General features: G+C 39.3%; 1 protein-coding gene across 1 annotated transcript in view; it reads left to right on the top strand.

Annotated features, from left to right (window-relative positions):
* GRIP1 (glutamate receptor interacting protein 1) overlaps positions 1-24,587 on the top strand; it is a 369,469-nt gene that overhangs the window by 322,441 nt on the left and 22,441 nt on the right. The window contains exons 11-19 of the mRNA XM_068401733.1: positions 1,321-1,507; positions 2,299-2,444; positions 4,055-4,135; positions 12,600-12,669; positions 12,902-13,047; positions 18,456-18,600; positions 19,658-19,797; positions 19,970-20,158; positions 23,340-23,493. Coding sequence (XP_068257834.1) covers positions 1,321-1,507; positions 2,299-2,444; positions 4,055-4,135; positions 12,600-12,669; positions 12,902-13,047; positions 18,456-18,600; positions 19,658-19,797; positions 19,970-20,158; positions 23,340-23,493 — 1,258 coding nt within the window. The remainder of the gene's footprint in view (positions 1-1,320; positions 1,508-2,298; positions 2,445-4,054; positions 4,136-12,599; positions 12,670-12,901; positions 13,048-18,455; positions 18,601-19,657; positions 19,798-19,969; positions 20,159-23,339; positions 23,494-24,587) is intronic.

Below are 24,587 nucleotides of genomic sequence, written 5' to 3'. Positions count from 1 at the left end.
AAAGGAGCTTTTCTGAAAGAAGACAGAAACTCATGAGCTTTTTGGCAAGTGAAACTTTTGCAACAGAACTGTCATTGCCAACTGTGCCACATTAATCAGATTTTATACTAAGTATTTCAGAACAAAAGTCTAATGTTTGTAGCCCCAAAGTGCAGGAAATACTTACACAACCTCCAACATCTTACAGCTGTGCTAATATTATCTATAATGTAAAAACAAGAACTAAAAACAAGAAAAAAAATTCCACAGTTAAACAATCCCTCAGGTAAACCATGAACTTTTATCTAATTCTTAGTAGCTGCTGCAGGCAGAAATGGGCCTTGAAGGAAATTAGAGGTGGAGAGGTAATGGCATAGATTTATAACATGAAAACACACAGAATCCTCGGCATTGGAGGATTATCATTGTAATACCATACCGTTACTTTACTGGTCTGAACAGGAATTGAAAAGACTAGCTTTCTGACTATGACATAATGAAAGGCAGTAGTGTGTCACTGGGAGAATTCAAACAATAATACAATAGACCTTTAGGCACAGATCAAAGAACCAAAGGTGCAGGCTCTTCCTTTCATAGGTTGCATGGAATCTCAACGTTGTTTTTATCTTGATTTGTTCTGTAATGCAGCCTGTTCAGAATAAGAGTGAGAATAGAGAGGGAGTAAATCAGGACTGCCCGTGTTTCTCACAGAAGGGTCCTCAAGGTTCCTTTGAGAGTCACCAAATAACTTTTTTTCTCAGAATGTCTTGAGATATACTGTTTGCTAAAACAGAGGGGTTTGTTCAACTTGTGCTACCCAGTTAGCCCGACAAATTGCTGACATAGTGAATATGTACAAGAGGAAGGCATCCTTATTTCTTGCAAGCAAGCCTGGGCCATGTGCTTTGTTGCTAACAACACATTGCTGTGAGGTGTTCAAAAGAGTCTGTGGGAATTGACCTGAATAACAGCTGGGCTCGTGCCTCCAATTCCCTTAGCTCCTGTGAAAGTTCTGCTCTTCCACGCCTCAAACCTAATGCAAACAGAATTCAAGGATGTTCTGAGATTTTGGGGTGGGGGTGTCAAACACATTTATTTTACTCAGTAAACTATCTTTATTTTACTCAGAACTATCTTTTTGCATTCTAACATACAACCAGATGTTTTCTATTCTCTTATGTGTCATACCTGTTTATACATCATGTATAAACTTTAGCCTAAATTGACTTTAAAGGAGATGTTTCATTGACTAGGTTTATTGTACAGATTAATTTTCTCAAAGAGCAATGAAATTTCTGCTGTGTATGAATGTCTTTCTTCCTGGTCTGCTCTGTTTTATAGTGTCTTTAGCCTCTAGCACTGTTGGTTTGGCTGGGCAGGTTGTCCACACAGAAACCACAGAAGTAGTGCTGACAGCTGACCCCATAGTAGGGTTTGGGATACAGCTCCAGGGTAGCGTGTTTGCTACTGAGACCTTGTCTTCTCCACCTCTCATTTCCTATATTGAGTCTGACAGCCCGGCGGAAAGGTGAGGTTCTTTCAGATGACTGCTAAGTGTGTTTTGTTGAGCATTCCTTGGGGTACTTTGGGCTTGTTGCTTTTGATTTGTGATAAATTGCAGGGCCTTGCTCAATGGAAGTGTGGCAAGTAATAAACTGTCTGTTCTGACAATGATATTTCATATGCTTGATCAACAATAAGAAGAATGACGAGCACCAGTGTTTTTATCATCCAGAGTCCTCCAGCAGGAGACTGGAAGCTATATTCATGCAAAAGCAAAAAAAAAATCAGAAACATCGCTGAAGTCAAAATAGTAATAATGCAGTGTGCCATGGGGGGAGGCCATATCCAGCTCTGTTCAGTTTTGGTACAGAACCAAATCTTAGGGAATACCAGAGTTTTGACTTACTAATGATCTAATTGCAGCACTTCAGTTGCATTTTTATGCTTATGTATGTCTTTAATCATGGCTTGAGAACAATAGTAATTACACAGGCAAGAACTAGCTGACATTGCAGAGCTACAACACCTGTAGCCCAGGGTCAGAGGCAGAGGCGATGTCCGCGGGTGGGATGGAGGCATGAAGGCTGTGACCCTCTTCCTGGGTCGTGGCATCTAGAGGGCACGACCCACGCTGGGAGTGCTTGATAGTGTCTTGGTGCAAAGGGGCAGCAGCAGCTTCTGTCCCCCTCTGTGCTTGGGTAGACTGTTGAGCTGCTGTGCCACACTTCTCCTTCAAGGTTAGACTGAATGTGTTTGATATTGCTGGTTCTAGTAACGTGCATGTCTGATGATTGTTTTGTATCATTGTGTACCAAGGTGTGGGGTGCTGCAAATAGGAGACAGAATAGTGGCAATAAACGGTATCCCAACGGAAGACAGCACATTTGATGAGGCCAATCAACTGCTCAGAGACTCCTCTATCACCAACAAGGTCACTTTGGAAATAGAATTTGATGTTGCAGGTATGAATGTGCTGTTATTCTGTCTTGCAAGAAAAGTGAAGGAATAAATCCCAAGTACATTGAGAGTGTTAGGCACCCAAGGTGGAGACTTTCTTCTCACATACGCCATTCAGTTTTCAAGTGACCTATTTGAAACGTATGTCTTTTTGTACAGCTTCCTCATTTCACGTAGCCCTGCAGCATGCTTCAGAACGCAAATAGAAATGACAAGTCCTGTAGTAAGATCTGATGACAGTCCCTCCTCTGAGTTATTTCTCGACATTTTTCTGCCCTGAGATAGAAATATTCGGCTGAGCCGAGACAAATCCTCTACCAGCTAATGAAATGTTTTACTAGACAGAAAAGTATTATAAGAGGGTGGATAAGCAGAAAACTCTGAAGAGTTTCACTTACAGTATCTCAGACCAACAATCTAAATAAAATAATAGAAATTGAATTAATAAATCCAGAAAAATCATTGTTAATGTTGCTAGTGAGTCTTTATTATTACTGATGGCTTTCCTTTCTTCTGTAATGTGTTTAAGCACACAGAATGCACCTATAAAATCACAAATTGTGTAAATCAAACAAGTACACATTATGTACGTGCACTACCCCACTATGTAAATAGTAAAAACTTTTAAGACTTCTGTGTTCATCTGACAGTAGCTCCTTTGAAGTCATGACAATGTCAGATGTGCTGTATTTTGCATAGTGTAATTATTGTTAATGGTAGTATAAATCATGATGTCAAAAGCAGGCTAAAGGTTCCCAGAATAATTCTGTATAATCTTTTAGTATGCACGCATCTAGGATAATGTTAGAAAAAAAAAGGCCAAACACAATATGTACATTTGTATGCATAGGAAATGAAATACTAAAAAAATTTAAAAAAAATAATAACGAGAAAGTCATTTAAATACACCCGAAGTCACATATATTTCAGTCCCTGGACTTGTTTGTGCTCTTCCCATTTGCTCCATGACAGCAGACTCATACTCATGGTTAGACTCCTCTACCACATGTATATTTATATATTTCCATAGCTGTAATTTGAGTCACTCCTTTTCAGGCCAAGGCCCACACTTTTGCTAGCAGTCATGCCAAAAGTCAGGATTCAAATACAGTGCTCTGTGTTCAAGTGGTTTTTGCCTCAGTCAGCTCCGGGCACTTCTCCAGTAGTGGTGTTTTGATTCCTTTTCTTCCCATTAGATGTAAAATCCATGGCAGTTACCTTAGCAGACATGTTAGACCTACAGCAACAAAGGCCTGAAATCCTTAAGACTTGATCTCCTGTCCTTTTAATTAAAAGTTATCTGCCAGCACTAAAATTTTCACGTGTGCTCACAGAAATTGCATATGAGCTAAAAACTTGCAGTCTCAGCTGGCTGCTGGCCCATGCAATCTCCATAAATTCAGTTAAACCTGAAAAAAAATTGAGTTACCGTGAAATTACCAATAGAGGTATCAATCATACTTCATATGTCCTACTTCCTTCACTTCAGCACCTGTGTTTCATCCATGGCTTGTGATGCTGATGTGATTTCATCAATTTACACATGTAGTTCCATGCGCACTTGGAATTGCTGTGCCTTATAAATTAGCTAACATTTTAATTTTTTTTTTAATAGAATCAGTTATACCAAGCAGTGGAACATTTCATGTAAAACTACCAAAGAAGCATAATGTGGAACTTGGCATCACCATAAGCTGTAAGTGAAAGTGCTTATTTTTAAGACTATGTTTATAGGATAATCTGCAGATAGTAGGTCCTGTAGCTATAGGCTCGTGTTTGTTTTGGTATAAACTTCTTTTTTCCTTTTTCTAGAAAGGGATGATTAGCAGTGCTCTGTCTCTGATGAAATATCATTCTGTAACAGATTTGTACTCTCCTTCTGGCAGTTAAAGAAGCCAGAAGTTTGCCAGGCCTAAAGCTTGACCTTCATGCGTTGCACATATTTAACTCCCATTAAAGTTATTTTTAAAAAAATGAAAAAGAAATCCATAGAATTAGGCCCATGCAAAAGTATTTGCATAGCTGGAAAGTTTAAAGAAAAGTCTGTCATGGTCTTTCACAGGCTCTTGAAGAGAACCCCACTGAACTCAAGGGTTCTTGCAGGCATGAGGATCCACATACTTGGGGTTATTTTCTGCTTCAGAATCCAGAGTCTGAAGATACATCCTCAATGTGTAAAACTAGTGAGCAGTCCTAAACGTTCAGGTCACATAGCAAAACCCCCTTTCGCTAGGGATTTCAGAGATTACTACAGAAGCTAAAAAGGGTGTGCATTAGTCTATTTCTCAAAAAAATATTTGTTACTGTTGTTTGAAATCAAAGCTTTCTATACTTACTTACTTTGGGAGCAGACAGTAAACACTGTGTTAAGACTGGATTTTGATGAGGTAAACTCCAGCATACCAAGTTCAGCCCTTGATGGAAGAAAGAACAATCCATATCAAAGTTAATGGGCTTGTGTTTAATGTACTTAATGACAGTGCAGAATCTGGTCTCACTGGAATTAACATTCCCTTACGGTTGTGGCCTTTCTTAGACTATTAGTCTGTCTTTGGAATTATTCATGTGTCTTGGGGGAAGACTGTGCTTTGACTTATATTCTCAAAGCTTTTACCAGCACAATGGAATAAGGTTAATCAAAAGTACAGCAGGGAACTCAGTGCTAAGAATTACATCTGAGGAACAGATGAGAGACACTGCAGGCCTGTTTGCTTGCGTTGAGCACTTGAATGAGTAATTGTTGGACTCTCTAAGATGTGATATGATGCTTGAAGCGAAATCATAGGTCTACATGTATTCGTGCAAATGAAAATACTGAGAAATGAGAAAACCTGGAGAGAGACTGTTCTATTTAAATGTTTTTAAGACTGGTAGTGGTTTGTAGGATTATTGTCTTTGTAGTAATTTCGTTTGTGTTGTTTTTTGAAATTCAGATATCTTGTACTTTTTCTCTGTCTGTAAGAGTAAACTTCGAATGGAACGCTGATGTTCTTGGGATTTAGTATTTAGCACTCTTCCAAACTTTGCATACCTTCCTGACTCGGAACTTAATTCCAAAAGTTAGTGCTTTATAAAATTAGGGCTTTATATAATCAGAGTAACGTCTGGTTGGTCTTAGCTCTGCTCTTCTGAGTATACTGCAGTATCTTTAATATTTAAATTAAATTATCTATTATATATAATAATCCCACTTATTAATAGTATTTAATGCATATGAAATGTACCTAGGATTAATTATTTATTTTATTTTAAAGGTTTTATACTAATAACTGAATGTTTGTAAATTTGCTTGGTAGAAGTCTTGAATTGCTGCATTTCATGCTTGTTTTTTAGTGCGTTGCTCTGTTCTACTTAATTAACTCCTAAATGAGGCAGTGTGATGTGAAAAATATAAGTGGTTTATATTCATTTTGTCACATTTTTGTCAGGGCACTTTAGCACATTAGCATGCCTATTTATTACTGATACTGTCAGAAAGCTGTATGATTCTTTTAAAAACCAAATGCAATACTACGGGCAACTTGATGGAGTTGGCATGACCAGGGTTAGACAGGGGTGATAGAGGAGATAAGGTTTATTCACTTTTGGGCTTGATCTGTTTAAGTGCTGGAGACCTGTTTCATTGTCTCTCTTTTCAAGGTAGTGGGGTTAATAGTGAGTGAGAAAGTGCCATTTCTATAAAAACATTACGGAGAGCATCTGTCTTGTTTTCCATATCCCCAGTTTAGTTTGGTATTTGGTTGAAAAGTCAGGAAATACCCAACGCAAACAAGACAGACACATATTGTCAGAAGGGAAATGTAAGCCTCACCTCAGGCTGGCACCTGAACATATGCCTGATTTTAAGTCCAAGAGTTACTACTCTAAGTCAGCTGGTAGGAGGCAGACATCCTGGAAAAGGAATTTATTTCTTTTTCTTTGTGTTGTTTTCCTTGGTAATAAACAACTAAGTGTGCCTGTATAGAGTTACAGCCAGGTACTTGAAGGCGTATCCAAGGTGACACACAACACTAAAAACAGTTAAGCTTAATTTATGGTATTTGGAAAACATGAGAGGTAATAGAAGAAGAGACTAGGCTTCTCTTAGTTTCAGATTTATTAATGCAAGAAAAAAAGCAAAATCAAAAAAACCTGAAAATCCCCTTAGATAGCAGAAGCCCCTAGAAAGGAAGGCAGAAGAAAGTTTCGTGAGGATCATTGTTAATGTTAATCCAAGCACTGAGTTTTGGATAGTGCACAGCGGTTCCCTTGCAGTATACTGGCCTTGCCCGTTGCTGCCTTCACACACATACTGGACTTTTATCATCCCATCATCCTTCCCTTATCTCTGCAATATCTGTCTAATCTTCCCATTAATAGCTACCTACACTCAATAAAGAGCCTATTTCATAGTTTGCAAATATAAGTGACTATATATTTCATGCTTCAGCTACTGTCATTTTCACCCCTGGTTACCTGGTTGGATTAATTAGAATGTCTCAGTTCTTAAAATTGCATCATCCAAATAAAGCATGACACAGCAGTGGCCATGTGTGTGTGATTATGCTTTTATAATAGAACCATTCCCTAGAAGAAGGATGGCTTTCAAGTAGAGCTAGTAATGTTCAAAGGGAATATAGATTTTTTTTTTTAAAGATAAATTTTTGTGCCACTGGCTACTTTATCATAGACTAATATTTTTTAAATACAGTGAATGATGTCCAAGAAAATGACTTACTAGTACAGTCTGGTAATTGTAGTTAACAGCTCTTTTTTTTTTCCCTTTTCTTTCTTTCTTAAGTAAGATTCTGATATCCTTACTGGTAATGAACTGCAGCACCTTGCTTCATAAATAATCTCTCTGAAGCTAATGGGACTACTCAAGGAATAAGAAGCTGCAAAGGTGGTAAGAATATCAGAATCTCACCCAAACTGTCATCAGTTTTTCTAAGTCATTTTGACTAGCAACTATACTATAGTCTGCTTTATTGCTTTCATAGTTCATCAGAGACAAGCTTTGTAAATATGTACAGATATTTAGCATTGACTAGGAGAACTGGCTTTCTAAAGCATGTTTCAGTATATTTTGCGATTTCATCAAGCAAACTCAAGTTCATTTTGCAATGTTACAAGTAATTATTTTCAAGACAGGGCCTGAGGAATCAGCAGCTTTCTCAGCTGCTCCACATGAACCAATACTTAAGGAACAAAAGAGCTGCATCAGTCTAAGTTTAAAAAGCTCTTTCATCTATTTAATAATCACACTATTTAAAAAGAGTCTAGTAGCTGTTAACCAGCATTGTGGATAAGTGGACTGGCTTTGTATTAAACATATTTTTCCATCCCATGAGCATTTTCCTCTGCTTGTTCAGTTTGTTCAGAGTTTGATCAAACACCAAAACTTGAAGCCAGGCTGAGACTAGTAAGTGGGTTTTGGCTGGGTGGTAGGTGAAATGTCCACCCCAAAATCTGTTTAAGTCACATTGGTTTTTTGTTGGGTTAGCAGTGAAATAAGGAGGGTTGTTTGGGGTTTTTTTTAACCTAATGGAACAGCTACTCTACAAAACTGACAACACTTCACTGAACTTGCTTTCAAGTGGCAGGGGATAGGCAGGGGAGGTGTCTTTGATAGTAGAAGTAGGGTAGAGGCCTGAGACAGAGACCTAGGATCATAGAGTAGTTTAAAGAGAGAGAACAAACAACTTGCTAAGATGAGCCTTCCAGATACAGATTTAGTATCTGTACAACTTTATGCACTCTTCAGTCCGCTTGTAGTTCATCATACAGACTGTATAAGGTCTCCACAAAAGCTCAGCAGTAGGTAGACTGACAAATGGACCAGGGAGTAGAAAAGATGAGATGTTTGGTAGACAAGGAGAGAAAATGAGTGGAGAGCCATAACAGGCAGACAGCAAACGAGGGGAGAGGCTGAGGTGTGATCAGGTGTAGGGGAAGCTGGAACTTGAACAAGAATGCTGGACATGGGTGGGCAGTAATGTGAGGAGAAAGAAGCACGTGTGACAAGGAGCGGTTAAGCTGGTGGGGGGGGAAAGTACCATCAGGGTGGTACATGCATACACATGCATATGGCCACTTAGCCTCTGAAGCAGAGATTACAAGGAAAGAGAGAACTGTAGGAAGTGGACCTGCCATGGATCTGGAGGCAGAGACTAACTGTACAAGGGACTGGAGCCTGGTCCCTTCCCAAAACTAGATCACAGGGAGTTTTACAGCATTTCTAGTAGCAGTAAATGCTGAAGTATGTCTCATCTTTCTCCCTGACCCCATGCCATGTGATTCTGTCACCTGAATCAGTGAATCTCAAGTGTTTATGCCTGTTTGTGCTCTTGATAATGTTTGATTGAGATTGGTTATAATTGCTTCTTAAAAAGCAATTGCTTCTTGAAATGAAACATAAAAATGGAGACTTAAGGCTGCACAGTGTCACTTTTGAATCTTTTTTAATTAAGTGGTCAAATACTACTTTCTCACTGGGACACTTGCTTCTCCACTCCCTGGAGAGAGATGAAACAGTGGTGTGTATTAAAGGGGATGGAGGCTGCATAATGAATGAGGTGGAGGATTGCAGAAAGGAAAAGGAGGTGATCTCATGGTCAAGATGGTTTAATGCCACCCTGGGGAAATTAGAGATTTTTCCTTTTTTCTGCAGTGGAGTTGTGCTGAGATGCTAGTCATTTCACAGCAGGGGGAGAGAACTGTATTTTCCACAAGTGGCTGCTTGATTTTCTGGGGAAACTGTTGAGATCCTGGGGTCATACTTGCAGAAATGCTGAGCATCTGCAGCTGTTGCTGAAAATACCACTAGTTGTGCTTTGGACATAGAAACTGTTATATACTACAAACTACTGTGAGAAATAAGGCATGGGTATCTCAAATTGTTCACCGAAAATTGTCATACTTTGACCTAAATGTTCCTATGTTTCCTTTCCTCATCTGTAAAATCAGGATAATGGTACTCAGTCTTCTTTCTGAGGATAGCATCTGTTCGCTAGCATATGGGGGGCAATCTTAGGCTGTGGTGACGTGTAGTACAAAAGTTCAGGAGGAAATTAATGATTTTATCTTTGCAACACAACTTGAATAGTTTGTAGTAAGTATGTCATGAGCATTGAACAAGAAAGTGTGGTGTATGTAGCTGCTTATTAAGGGCTTGCCAGCATGGAGGGGATTCATTTCACACTGAGCTGTGTTTGCTGCCTACAAAAAAGCTTTCATCCACCAGACACAATTAGTAGCCCAGGATAACTCACAAAATACCACTGGTTCACACTTACTCAGTTTGAAACTCTAATAACTTTGTGTGCAATATACCCTTTGCGTCCACATGTACTCTGTGGCTTCCCACTTTGAGCTGCGCTCTTCCCCCTGTTTTTGTTCCTTTTCTCTTTTTTTTTGGAACAATAACGGACTGTTTTATTTAGTATTGGTAATTTTTATAAAGCAGTTTCATAAACTATCTCAATACTCAAATCTCAAGCTGCAGACCTTGTACAGTGGGTGGCTTATAACCTCAGAGATTTATAAGGCAGCCCAGAGGGTAAAAACATAGAATTAATAAGTTCACCAAAGTGATACTTTAAAATTTTAACAAGATACTAATTGGTGAAACAAACCCAAAGAATTAAAGTAAATCATGGAACAGTCATCTAAGATATAGTTGACCCATGACATGAAAGTATGAGAAACAAGCTACGAAAATTACAGATCTTGCAAAAAGTTAACTGCTGTTCTCTAAATTGTAACATAGGCATTTCGTGAAAGCGTGCTTTTTTAGACAAGTTTCTAAAAATTCTTGTAAGTCCTTGTACGTCTGTCTTCTGGACTTTCAAGACACTACATTTGAAATATGGCTATTTAGCAGTTCTTAAACAGTTCCTTTGGACATTCAAAGGTTTTCTTGGCCAGGGCAGCCACGGTTTACAAGATCTGTTAGAATATTGTGCTGGATATGTCATTATTAATACACTTTGTGGTTGCTGTAGGTGAAGATCTGTCATTTTCCATCAAAGAGAAGAATCATGAGCTGCTAAAGTAACTGACATCAGGATTCTGTAGGTGATCCTCCAATATGGGTAGCTTTTTGGATGATTGTCAGTTAGGCATTGGAGCCTAATGGAAAAGTACCTTTTGTGAATGAATGCAGAGGCCTCAGTACACAGAGAGAAATGGCTTGGGGTGATCGAAGAGCCCTGCTTAGCACTTTCAGGAGAAGTGAGAGCCTTATACCATGTGGCAATGTTTTAATATCAGCACGCTCTTCTGTATCAGCAGTCCCAAAAGTCAGTGTGCATTCGCCATATTGACTACCGCCTGGCCAGAGCAGCTGTAGGTGGTGTACTTCCCAATGGCAGAGAGCAGGTGCCACACTGTTCACTAAAAATGTATCTTTTGACACCCCCAAGTTCTGAGCCCACTGCTTACCATATCGGATCTTCAGTGCAGTCTTCTGTCAGCAAATGGGAGGAGCGAGGAACCCTCCAAAACAATGCACTCAGTGAAGCTGCTCCAAGAAACAGTCCTCTGGAAGCAGTCAGTAATTGTCTTCTTCTTCCCCCGAAGTAGTTAACTGCTTCCCATGCAACTGGAAGTCAAGCAGCATTGGGGCCCCAAGTTACTGGGGCCCCCAACATAAGAAAGACATGGACCCGTTGGAGTGAGTCCAGAGGAGGGCCACGAAGATGGTCAGAGGGCTGGAGCACCTCTCTGATGAAGAGAGGCTGAGAGAGTTGGGGCTGTTCAGCCTGGAGAAGAGAAGGCTCCAGGGAGACCTTATAGCAGCCTTCCAGTACCTGAAGGGGGCCTACAGGAAAGCAGGAGAGGGACTTTTCACAAGGGCATATAGTGATAGGACGAGGAGTAATGGTTTTAAACTGAAAGAGGAGAAGATTTAGGTTAGATATTAGGAAGAAATTCTTTACCGTGAGAGTGGTGAGACGCTGGAAGAGGTTGCTCAGAGAAGTTGTGGCTGCCCCCTCCCTGGAAGTGTTCAAGGCCAGGTTGGATGGGGCTTTGAGCAACCTGGTCTAGTGGAAGGATGTCCCTGCCTGTGGCAGGGGGGTTTGAACTAGATGATCTTTAAGGTCCCCTCCAACCCAAACCGTTCTATGATTCTATGAAAATTGCTAAGCAGCATTGTGAATGGCTTGCAGAACCAGCCAAGGGAAACTTGTCAAATACTTTTGCACAAGTCAGTAAAGAAAAACAATGACTGACATTGTAGAGCAGAGCATCCTTTTCACCATGTTGGACAGATAGCAAATTGAAAATTAGGTCAGATGCCTCCCAGAAGACATCAGTTAAGTGTGCAAGGAGAGGACTGGTGGGAGTTTTACTAATTTGACCATTGCTGGAATTGATGGGGTTCTAGCAGGTATCCCCAGTACAAAGTGGGGAAAAGCCCACCATGCTTAAGGCCCAGCAGAAGTATAGAGGAGCAAGGTTACTCATCAAAGGGGGCACATACTTACTTCAGAGCAAGCATTGGCCTGATGTAAGCTACATCTGTGCAGATGTGATACTGTGTATCAGCCCAGCGGTATGCATGGCAGTTTTCCACAGCATCTCATTTATTGTGAAGTAGATACCTCTTTTCTCACCCAGGCAGCACTATTTTCATACCTCTGCCTTAAACACTGAATGAGACAGGAGTGGATATAAAGAACGTGGTCTAGCCCACTCTGTGGAATTTTTGCCAGAGCAGCTTTCTTGGTCAGGAATATAATAAAACATGATTTGTGATTGACAGAAATATTCTGACCAAAGATCCACATCAGTAGTTGTCCTGGAAGGTTCTACTAACAGAAGCTCTTCCCTTATATGTTGCAGCTACATAGCATTTTATGATAGATCACTGGACCTGTACCGTGGTATCTTCACATGGTTCAGTCCTGCCCTAACCCAGAATTTGGACATATCAGGTTAAACTCACTTCGCACCAGTCACCTTAATTCTGGCATTTTCTAATTTTTGAGAAGTAGAGTATGCAATCTTACTAATATGCTGCTGCTGTTTGTTTGCATTCATGTACGTATAATTTAGGGAAAGGGAAGAAATATAATAAAGGTAAATAATGTGTATGAAATATTGATTTGTAGACAGAATTAGCCCATTTGCATCTCTAGAAATAAAAACCAGATACTTGTACGTATTCTGTGTTACAGCTCCATCCAGCAGAAAACCAGGGGACCCTCTGGTTATTTCTGATATCAAGAAAGGAAGCGTTGCTCACAGGTGAGACATTCAAGCTCCCCATGAAAATCTGTTTCCATTGTGTAGCCAACCAGCCTCAAGTTAAACAGAGCTTGTAAGAGACTTTTGCTTTTATTTTGTAAACAGCAGTTAAAAATGAAATGTCCAGTGTATTAAGCAATAATTGTTTTTAAAAATCTGTCTCATTTCTATAATAATGTTCATACCTTCTAAGATACTAGAATTTCATGTAAGCTGCTTTGCTTGTTCACAGAACTGGGACACTCGAACTGGGTGATAAGTTGCTTGCGATAGATAACATTCGACTTGACAATTGCTCAATGGAAGATGCTGTCCAGATCCTTCAGCACTGTGAGGACCTTGTAAAGTTAAAGATCCGCAAAGATGAAGATAATTCCGGTATTAGCAATGAGCCTATTGGAGATTCTTGTGTATTTTCAGGATTTTTAGAACTTAGGGTTATTCTTTTGCATTTAAATTTTAGTGAATGTTTTTTTTTCTAAACGTGGCTGATTTATGCTAATATTAATCAGAAAACTTCAAACTAAAAAGAATTTTAATGGTATATAAAGTTTTGAATTTTCTCAGTGGCTATATTGCCTGCAGGAGCTGCACTGCAAAATGAGATCTTCAGTTTTCTGGAAAGGCAATTTCCCCTCAGGTGCAGCCATATAAGGTTGATCTTTCTCTTATCAACATGTTAAGATTTTCTCTGCTTTTAAGATTGGAATCATGGTTAGCAAAGCATGTATCCATGGGGCTCAGTTCTCCAGCAGAGTGGTGATATGCATGCTTTATCCATAAACTTACAAACTTAACTTCAGTATGACTGTTCACATGCTTGAAGGTAAGTAGTGCTTTACACGCTGTGCTGGATGGCTGATGGAGGAGCCATGTCTGATCACTCAGAAGTAATGGAGCTGCCATCATTTTGCACACTTCCCTCTATTAATATTCCTGGATCTTCCCCATTATGGATTCCATAAGAGCAGAATTTCTACCTGGAGATAATAAAGTGAGTTCTATTATGCATTCTAGTGGCAAAAGAAGTTAGACAATTATAACTACCATTTCTGCTGGGATTTATATTACAGCATTACACAAAAGCATGAACTGTAGATTCACTTGTCTTAAGCCAACCTCACAGCAAAAAGGCACAGCCTGCTGGACTTTATTATTTAAAATCAAGTGCAACTGTTGAAATGGTGTTTAGAATTGCACTAGAATGCTCTTTTCCTTTAATTGCTTTTGAAAGCAAACAGAAAGTATCTTCTCAGTATGATCAGTACAAAGAAAAGGCAGATGCATTTAGCACCTTGTACAAATTGGCTGTCAGAAGTAAATCTTGATCCAGCAAAGTGAATGGCAAGTGCTCGGCAGGATATTGTGGTTAGTTCCCCACAGGTGCTGAGGTGGGATTTGCTACACATAGTTGGTCCATCTTGAACAGAGGTTGGCCAAACTGGCCATGGGCTGTACATCCAAAGGGACACCTGACTGACCAGGTATGTTATGAAGAGCAAACTGCAACTACACTTGGCAGAAGATTGATGGGAAAAATGCCTGTAGAAGGAAGTTTGAGTTTTCTCCTGCAGAAGATGGGGGTCTGTCTTTTAAGTGTTTGTGGCATCTAGGATCCCTCCTTCACCTTCTTCCGCTATTTGGAAGACTCCCTGTCATTAATAACCCTGCAGAAGGATGTGAGTTAGAGCCATGTAAAAGAAGTAATAACTTCTCCCACAGTTTTAAACACTTGTGGGTTTGTCCTGTGTACGTCGTCGCCCCACTCCCCCTCACCTTGTGGACTTAATCTTTTTCTAGGACAGCTTCCATTTCCACTGAAGTTGGTACATATTTTCTGTTACTGTCACTGAAATGTGGAATTCAGTCTCCACCCATGTAAAATAACATCTTTGCTCTCTTAGGTATTGCACACCATGGTAACTGGTACAGATTTTAGTCTGAGTGGGATTCTTATTCCATGGTTTTCTTTTACACATTCACATTGCTTGTTTTACAGTTACATCATATATCTATATTGAGATTCTCACACAACTACAGTGTCTTATCCAGACATGATTGGTGTAACTGAACAGACTCAAATGTAAATGGACAGCTGCTGAACAAAATTCTCTATACAGATGGTTCTTGTAACAGTTGACTAAGTGTCAAAGTGTAACTAAAGTATTTATAGCAGATTTCAGGTACTTTGAAATCTAAAAAGAATGAGTGTCTCCTGAAATGTTAAAGAAAACATATTTTTAAAAACAGTGACAAAACAGTAGCAAAGGTGTAGTTAAAGTACATTTTTGTTTATTTGCCATTGATTTATTTATGAAAGTCTGTTTTCTCACAAAGGGAAGAAACATGCTTCTTAAACTCAACAGAAAAAAATCATTAATAAATTCCCCAAGAAAAAAAAGCCTGATGCTAATAGATGAATAGACGTGCAGCAATCCAAAACAATTTCTAAATCACAGAATGAGATTAATTTAAACTTTTTTAACCTCTCATGGCATGCTTTTTTGAGATGGGGAAGGCAGGGAGCAGGGATTCTTCCTCCCTAGGTTCTCACTTCCTCACTGTCTTTCAAACTTTTTCCTTTGATATTCATTTTAAGGTATCTTTAGCTTCTAGTTTTTCTTTCTGCCTCCTGTTTCTCCTTCCTCTGTTCTCTCTTCTACTCCTCCCTTCACCAGACAGTTGTATGTAGCTCAGAGCTGTGCTCCTCAGAGCCAACCATGCAGGTGGGGCTAGCAGCAAGGTCATACATGTCACGTGCTGTCCCAGACCATGCTCTTCTTTGCATTTTTCTCTGTATTCATCAGATGTTACTCTGAAGAGCAAGAGACTAGCAGACAGCGCAGAGGCGCTGCAGCACAGAGGGTCTGCTTTAATTAAATGTGGTTTCCAAGAATTATCCACAATTCCATCACAAGAAAAGAAAGGGGGCAAGTCTCAAAAACACAAGACCCCAAAACATGGTAGTTTCATACTTCCCAGATGGAAGTATGTTTTCAGAAGTTTTTCTCTTTTTTTCCTGCCAACTTCCCAATCTGAGGATAGCTCTATCTAATGGCTACCACCCTTTTTTGCATATCAGAGTTCTTTGCTTTCACGGCAGAACTGGCCTTCATTGTGAATTCAGGCCACATATATGCAATGTTCTTGGATAGCTCGCATTTCTGCTGCCTGGAAAGAGCGCTGAAGAGAACAGTGTAGCAATTTGACATTTGTTGCATCCTGCCATTAATTTTCTTAACTAGAGCTAAGCAGAAGACAGCCATAATGGACCAGTCTCCTTTCCAGTCATTCACTAAGATCTATAAACTTCCAACTCTTATGTGGCAGGGCTGCTGTATGATTAATAACTTCTTATTCACTTATTGTTGATAGCGGAGAAACATCAGTATTGCGTCAACCCTTAGCAAATAGCAGCTATTATATTTTCAATTAGCTTGGTGGATTACTTTTTATCCTTCAGTTTAAGTCTTGTACCGTGTCAATGCCACACCTGTGTAAACATTGTCAGTGTTAGATCCCAGAGGATTTGTCGTTGTTCCATAAAAGCTCTAGCAAGCACATAAGAGCTGCCACTCCTCTGCTGTGCAGTGGCAGCTTATGTGCTAGCCCACTGTATGCCAGCTAGAGGCTTCCAGTGGGGTCTTGGAAGTTGGGTGCTTCTGGAAAGTGCATGTCAGATAAAGCGTAGGTGATGTGAACTGTGCCAAAACACTGATGATAATGCCCCAAGTAGGAATACAAGGCCAACGCTAGGCATGAAAATCCCAGTATTCTTTGCTGAATAAACACCACTAGTTCTTCTCTCTTTTGATTCTATATGTGTACCATTTTCTTTATGTGGCTAGCAAAGGGGAAATAGGAGGGACTTGGGGGGGGGGGAGCTAAAGGCCTAAATTTTCTGCAAATTGGGAAGAAACAAAGTAGCTCCAAAGATACCAGTGTTTCTCCAGCTCTGCTTAAGTACCATGTTCAGCATTAGAAGAAAGCAACTCTTTGAACCTTTGCTAGCAATGCAGGTATCTTTTTTCCTTTTAAAGTTTTTCTATCTACAGGAACAGAAATGGGAACATTTGAATTTTCTAACTTGTCTCAGGTTAGTTCTAGTAACATTTACGGAATGTGCGTCCTAGACATTTTCCACACTTGGTGAGCCATTCAAAATGTCATTACCCACAGATCTAGGAGGAGCTGCCCGCCAGGCCCTATGTCCTGGCTGAATACCAATATCATAAGATGGGCAAGGAACCATTTGTTATTTTGATCTGAGGAGAAATTTGACATTTTAAATTTTAAAATATCCCTTCACAACTCAAAGATACTACAGTTGATTGCTCTCCTGCTGTGATTTGTGTTTTATAATATCTGAAGAGTAGGCACTGTATAAATACAGGAGCCTTTCTTGTTGCTGCATCACCTGTTGGGTATTGTTTAAGGAAAATACATTGTATTTAAGCTTACTCAGTGATGAATTCTTCTCCATTTCTGATGATTGTTTGATGAGACTAAAATTTGAAAATAATGCAAATGTCTTCATGCAATATAATGAAATCAAATCTAATGGAGTTATTATTCAACTTAGTTGATAATTCAGAATTCAGAAGCTATTTTTGATTCTGTTACAAAAGCTTAAAACTTGTCCATCAAAACATGGGATATATTTCAGGTTCTCTTAGTAAGACAGCTGCTCATCTTATCATGACTTTTGACTTTTCCCACAATTCTTTTAAGGAAGTTTGGTTTTAAAACATTTGAGTTATCTTTGATTCTAAATACCTTCCATTCAGTTCAAGAAACAGATGAGTACCAGTATTTATACAATAGTAGTAACTTGTCTTTTCTCTGATAATGTGCCCTTGCGGCAGAGAAGGCCAACAGCCTCTTGGGCTGCATTAGGCAGAGCACTGCCAGCACTTCTAGGGAGGTGATCCTTCCCCTCTACTTAGCCCTGGTAAGAGACTTCTGGAGTGCTGGGTCCAGTCTTGGGCTTCCTAGTGCAAGAGAGACATGGACATAGTGGATCAGGTCCAGCGAAGGGCCACAAAGATTATGAAGGCACTGGAGCATCTCTTCTATAAGGAAAGGCTGAGAGAGCTGGGACCATTCAGCCTAGAGAAGAGAAGGCTCAGGGGGGATCTTACCAACGTGTATAAATAGCTGAAGGGAGAGTGTAAAGAAAACAGAGCCAGGCTTTTTCCAGTGGTGCCCAGTGACAGGACAAGAGGCAATGGGCACAAACTGAAACACAGGAGGTTCCTCCTGAACATCAGGAAACACTTTTTTACTGTGAGGGTGACTGAGCGCTGGCACAGGTTACCCAGAAAGGTTGTGGAGTCTCCTTCCTTGGAGATACTCAGAAGCCACCTAGAGACAGTCCTGGGCAACCTGTTCTAGGTGGCCCTGCTTGGGCAGAGGGGTTGGCCCAGGTGACCTCCAGAGTTCCCTTCCAACCTCAGTGATTCTGTGATTCTGTCATAAAATAGCCTGAAGTTACGTTTCAATAGGAAAGAAGATATAAAGATTTTTAAACAGAGTAAAATTTAATCTCAATATAATGAGGGAAGTTTTTTCTATTGATTTCAATGTAAACAAGTCTTGGCAATAAAAAAAAAATTGCACAAGAGTGTTTTTTTCAAAATAATCCAGTAGAATATGATTAAGAAGTGTATCTGAAATGTAATCCTTTGAAAATGTTGTTTGATTACCAGTTACTAGACTGAATGTGCTATTTTTTTCATTCCCTCTTTCATAAGAAACCAATTGCATCCCCTTGGCATTTATTGCAGATGAACAGGAGAGCTCTGGAGCAATTATTTATACTGTTGAGCTCAAGCGCTATGGTGGGCCCCTTGGAATTACAATCTCTGGTACTGAAGAGCCCTTTGATCCTATAATCATTTCCAGCCTTACAAAAGGAGGATTAGCTGAAAGGTAAATTGGAAAGCAAATTATTTTTAAGCATTCCTTTTGTGAAGGTGAAGCTTTGTTTTGTTTACCTGAACATGCTAATTTTCATGGTTTAGCAATTTATTTTTTTATAATTCTCCGCATCTGAGTTTATAATCCTTTTGCTGTCATTTTTTCATCATTGCCAAGTTCAGGAGCATGAGGAATATCTTAACAGGATGCACATACTATACAAGACAGAGCAGAGGATTGTGGTCCTTATTATAAATCATCTAGGAAAGACTAGTCAATCAAACTGCACAGTCACAGGAACATTTTAGCAGCCTTTTAAAAGCAATAGCCTTGTAGAGGAAAGCACTTCTTGTGTCTAAGTTTATCTGAAAATATGCCACTTATCGTATACACACACTGCATCTGTATGTGCACTTACATACACCATAGCGAGCATTACCTGAGTAGTAGAAATGCTCCTCATGGTAAGTAACATATAGAGAATAATGAAAATGCTAAGGTTTTCTATTGCCTGTTATTTCTAGGATAGGTAGAGTCCTTGCCACTGCTACCTTTGGTGGTAGTTTCAGAGAGAACTTACATCACTCAAAACTTGATATTGCGTGCAGCCAGAACAAACAGTGCATTTACACAAAGAGAATTTGTTTTCTTCTCTTGATATGATCCATCCTGAAAGCCACACTGGTGAAATAGCTGGTTACTTGCTCACACTGCCATTATCTGTTATGTTGTGAGACTTCTAGAAACTTGACTCATTTCAGAACCTACTGAGCTGTCTGAGACTGCTCTTAAACAGGTGGGCTGCAATGAATATCATCCATAGGTGATTAACTCAACTGCCGCAGTAACACAGAAATCCACATCTCCATGCCTCAGCTCTGCTATTGTCACTACAACAAAGGTGACAATTGCTGTAAGCGTTTCTAACAAAAGAATTAGTCTGTAACAGAGCTATAAAAGCAAAATGAAAGAAAGGGAGATGAGACTTTCATGCTCCAAATATGCAAAGAAATTGCCTTTGTTGCTTTTCATGCTCCTCAATGTTTTCTTTACTTCTCTCTTGTTGTAGGACTGGGGCAATTCACATAGGAGACAGAATCCTAGCAATAAATAGTAGCAGTCTGAAAGGAAAACCTTTGAGTGAAGCCATTCATTTATTACAGATGGCAGGAGAAACTGTCACCTTGAAAATCAAGAAGCAGACAGATGGTGAGTAAGGCCAAGGGTAACATCAGTGGTCTTTAATGCGTGTGTTGTTAAAATTAACAAGCATTTACTCCATCCCTGGAAAAACATCGTGTCAGTAGTAAAAAGCATATTCTTAGAACTGCAGTAAAGCAATGACCACCACCCCCTTTTCTTTTTTAATAATCCTATTCAGCTACCAGTCCCAAGAAATTCTCTGTCCCTGTGGGTCACATAAGTGAACTGAGTGATGCTGAAGATGAAACCTCTACTGCGCAGAAATCTGGAAAACTCTCAGACATCTATTCCACTACAGTCCCAAGTGTTGACAGCGCAGTAGAGTCATGGGATGTCTCTGGTATTGATATCAGCTTTGGAAATCAAGGTACTTTCAAGAATGCTATTGACATTTAAAGTAGAAATCATCACCTTGATGGTTGACCTTCCTTTGCCTTAGAGAGAAGTTTATGTGTACCAACTTTAAACCTTGTACTTTGTAATGTGCCGCTGTCTCATTATGACCACACACCTCGCCAGGCAGCATGATTTCTTACACTTGGCTGGTGTCAGATTCATTCTTTCATGACAATGTGATGTGTTTTGAAGCATTTATCAATACAGTAACAGGCTTTTGTTAGCTTTACTGACATCTGAATAGCCTGGTCCATAGCTCATCCACAATTAAATGAGTTTATCCTTCAAATACAGATCAATGCAAGGCACAGTGTGTTCATTATTTAATGCTAATATGCAGTAATTTTTAACTGACAACGGATTTATTAGAAACTGCTGAAGGGGGAACATTAGGTGTTGCTTATGGTTTGTAAATCTTCTGCTTCTTCCTCATTCCTGCAGCATTAACATCTAAGTTTCAGCCCTCAAAAACAATCGTTCTGTTCAAAGACGTGATTTTCCTTGACGCTAAATTTTCTACTTCTGTTTGACTATTTTTTTCGATAGAACTTTCAAATCATTTCATTGTAGTTTGTTAGACACATTTATTTAGATAGTGAGGGATACAGACATCTTGTAATATTCTAGATAACAAGAAAAATAACTTCCACACAGCTTCAGTGTTTATTTAACTCTTTAAAATGTTTATTTCCATAGTAAAGCAGGTATTCCCACTACCTGGCAAGTATTTGGACAGGTAGATCCTTACCTCTGATAATTTTTTCTCACTCACTCTGGTTACACACATTCTTTCAATTTTATTTCTCTATTGCTTTCTGTTGCTTTCCAGGAGCATGGGTAGTAGCTCGTGGACAGCTGTTTTGTACCCTCACACAGAGAACTGAAATGAGCTCTGCCCAGCAGATTTCCCATATAGATTGAAGTTCTGTGCTGATAACTTTCATTGCTGTTCTCTAATGTGCCTGCTCAATGATAACACTGGTACTTTTTCTGGAAGGCAGAACTTTGAAACCTGCTGAGCTACTTGAGAACAAGAAGTAGCTGATGTCACTACTAGAGGCCATTTTTTCCTGTTCTTTAAGTATTTCTTAGCCTTACTGCATATATTTGGCATCAACTTACTTTAAACAAGACAGTCGCAATGCATTTAATTATAACTCCTGTTTTGTACATTTTACTTTTAATTTACTGTTACGTATAACATTTTATTTAGTACTCAGTGTATTGGGCTATATTCCCCCTGTATCGTTTGTATTTCACTGGAGTTGGAATGAATTTTGTCCCCTTTTCTGTTTTTAACTGTTTGGGTCAGTTTATCAAAATAAATCATGTTATATTTTCATCTGATATTTTTAAGTTCTAAGGAGAAGTATCACTGAAAAAGTGCCAAAATGATAGTTCTTATTCCCTGGGTGAATGGATGATACTTGGAGCAAATTGTTCAGCTGTGGAAAGGACTGAGGCCCAGACTGCTTTCCTAAGTCCTGATGATTCGGATGCTGTGCCAAACCTAAACCAGTATCTCAAAGCAGGTTTTTTTCTAACTCCCTTGAAAAAATCAGCCCAGACTTGGCTGGGTACATGGCACTTCTGCTAAATAGCCTGAGTGTAATCAGATTTGCACCTTATCCCTTGCTATGCTACTAATATGACCCACATTTCTATTAAAGTTCATTCTGTCTTGACCTGTCAAGTTGATTTTGGCTTCTCTACAAGCCTTTCTTGGCATAAGCACAGGCTAAGCAAATTGTGGAGTTTGGGGAATGTTTCTGGAGCACCAGATAATGCCTTATCCTATTAGTTGCTAATTTAATGCTGGTGAGCAGTCTTGTCACTCCTTGAATTAATACCCCATTTTGTACCTTTGTCTAATGTGTCTGCCTTACTAATCTGGAGCCTACCCCGCACAGCAGTCACATTTTCACAACCAAAACCCTTCCTAGAATCCGGGAGTATGCTAATGTCTGCCAGTTGGCTGGAAAATGCACACAACTCTGTAGTTACATGGGATTTGAGGGAGACAGGTCTAGAGTGATTTATGCAAGCAAATTGCCCTCTTTGGAGAGGTGACAGCAGTGATATTTGTTAGTCATCAACAAAATAGAACTTCCTAATCCAATATGCACATCAGAAAATGCCAACTATAGAGCTAGAAAAGGAATATGTCAAGATGAAATATATATAGCAGCTCTACCATAATGGATTTTGCTTACCAGATCAGCATCAGCTTGTGACAAGTCAATCCATGTGTTCTTCTTGATACATCACTTGGAAGCCAGACTGTCTGGTTCCTACTTGGAATTCAAATTACACTTATTCAGTTAAAGAAATACTATTGAACTAACACCAACATTGCTTGTATGATAAAAGCACCTAGAAATAAGCTCTTCAGATATAAAGGCCATCTGATGCGACTTACGCAGCCTTGAGATATTTGGAAATGGCTGATAGAGAAATCACTTTCTGCAAGGTGAGCTTTCCAAGGGTGTATATTGGTCCCGAGCATGTGTGCCTATCGTGAGATGGGCCTTTTCTCAGCACTCGGAGCCCTAGCAGAAAGCAGTAGCTCTATGTCACTAATTTTTTGCTGCATTGCTTCCAAATTTGAGAAAGTTACCAGGAGGAACAAAAAAACTTCCTTGCTAGTCTTCTGAAAGGTCAAGTTGATAGGTTTTTGTAATGCATCCTTGCAAACTCTTTTTGCAAGAGATCTGAAGCACATTTTTCTTAATAGCCTAGGTTTAATTTTGGGCATATTACGCATGACCATGTTAGCACATAGTTAACACATCCATAACACACGTGATTTATTCACTACAATTCAATGTATGATGTCAAATTCAAAATTGATAAACTGTGAAAATGTCCAGAACTAAACATCAGAAGCAGCTGAGACACAAACAGTAGGAGAACAGTGTTGTATATATTTAAGATTTTACTTTCAATGGACTTTCACAGGAGAAGCTCTAGAGCACACCTAATTTCAGGCGTAAGGTAGGTCATTTATTCTTCTAAGTATCTGCCTAGTACTGCAAAAAAAAAATTAGCAATCATGAGTGCACACCCAAGTTCTAGAGAACCCAGCTCCAGAGATGTGCTTTTCTGTCATCACAACATGTACAGTGCTATAAATATATAATTCATCTTTTTAGGACATAGCTATCAGGCTTCAGGATACACCTTCAATGCCTATGAATGGAGGAGTCCTAAACAGACTAGTTTATCCCCTCCGAGCAAACCACGTAACCACCCATTTCATGATACAGGGCTGAGTGATGACGAATGGGACCGACCGACAGCAAGCAGGTAAGTTCATGTACAAGTTTCTGTTTTCTGATTTGCAGCTGCAGCAGTGCATCAAGAATGAACACTTACTGTCTGAAATGAAGTAATGTTTTTCTAACACAGCTGTTTCCTTCAAATATGAAATATAGTTTCCTTTAAAGCTTTTCCTTTAAATATGAAATATCGTATTTATACTTAATGAAATGTATTAAGGTAGATTAGTGGCATTTATGGAAGATTATGATACCAAAAACAAGACATGTACTTATTTTGAGTTACTTCAGACAAAAAAAAACCACAGCATTTATCTCTTAAGAATAAAAAAAAAAAAAAAAAAAATTAGGGCATTCCCCTGGGTAAGCTTCAAAAAAAACCTGCTCTGTTTTCTACTCCACAAAAATAAACCTACAAATAAAGCAGCTAAAGAAAACTGGCATCTTAATCTTTTGTCCTCCATGAAAATTCTTCATTTTGGTTTGGGCAAAGAAGCAGAAATTACGGTCGTCTTCCATAAATGCTTGAGACATTTGCAGTGGTTCAGTAGGAGAACAAAACGACCCAGGTAGAAATGTTTTGTCCAAAGCTGTGGTAGTTTGCACTCCTCTTCTTTTGAGAAGTAAATTTCCTCTTCAGTGAATTTCTCTGCAGGCAAAAGAACTTCTGGAGGAAAAATGCGTAATTGACAATGCTTGGAGATAGTGAAAGATCCAAAACCCCAAAAGTCCCTTATTTTCTATTCTAAGGATGATCTGGCAGCAGAACCACTGCAGAGACTTGGGTAATTCCTGCCGAAGAACAGTTCTTCCTCAGACAAGGGAAGACAGACATCACAGTTAGAAAGATTTCTGTGCTCTTTGTACCCATCCTCAGGACTTGCAGACATGCATGTCCTTCATGTGAAATACAGTTTCTTGGTGTAGCAGCACAATGAGCCTGAAATCCCAGTCTATGAGAAAATCAGGTTTAGTACTAAAGAAAACCTTTCTGGTTCCTGTATAAACATACTGGATAAGTAAATCCATAAGGTCCAGTCTGTTAGCTTTGAAATACAAATCAAGGCAAGGCTTCATACCAGTGCTGCTTTTCAGAATCTGAATGACAAATCCTCTGATACA

Source organism: Nyctibius grandis, chromosome 5, assembly GCF_013368605.1.
Source record: "Nyctibius grandis isolate bNycGra1 chromosome 5, bNycGra1.pri, whole genome shotgun sequence".
In the NCBI taxonomy this organism is placed as follows: Eukaryota; Metazoa; Chordata; class Aves; order Nyctibiiformes; family Nyctibiidae; genus Nyctibius; species Nyctibius grandis.
The sequence above is the reverse complement of the archived record's forward strand: the minus strand, read 5'-3'. Positions and strand labels throughout refer to the sequence as shown.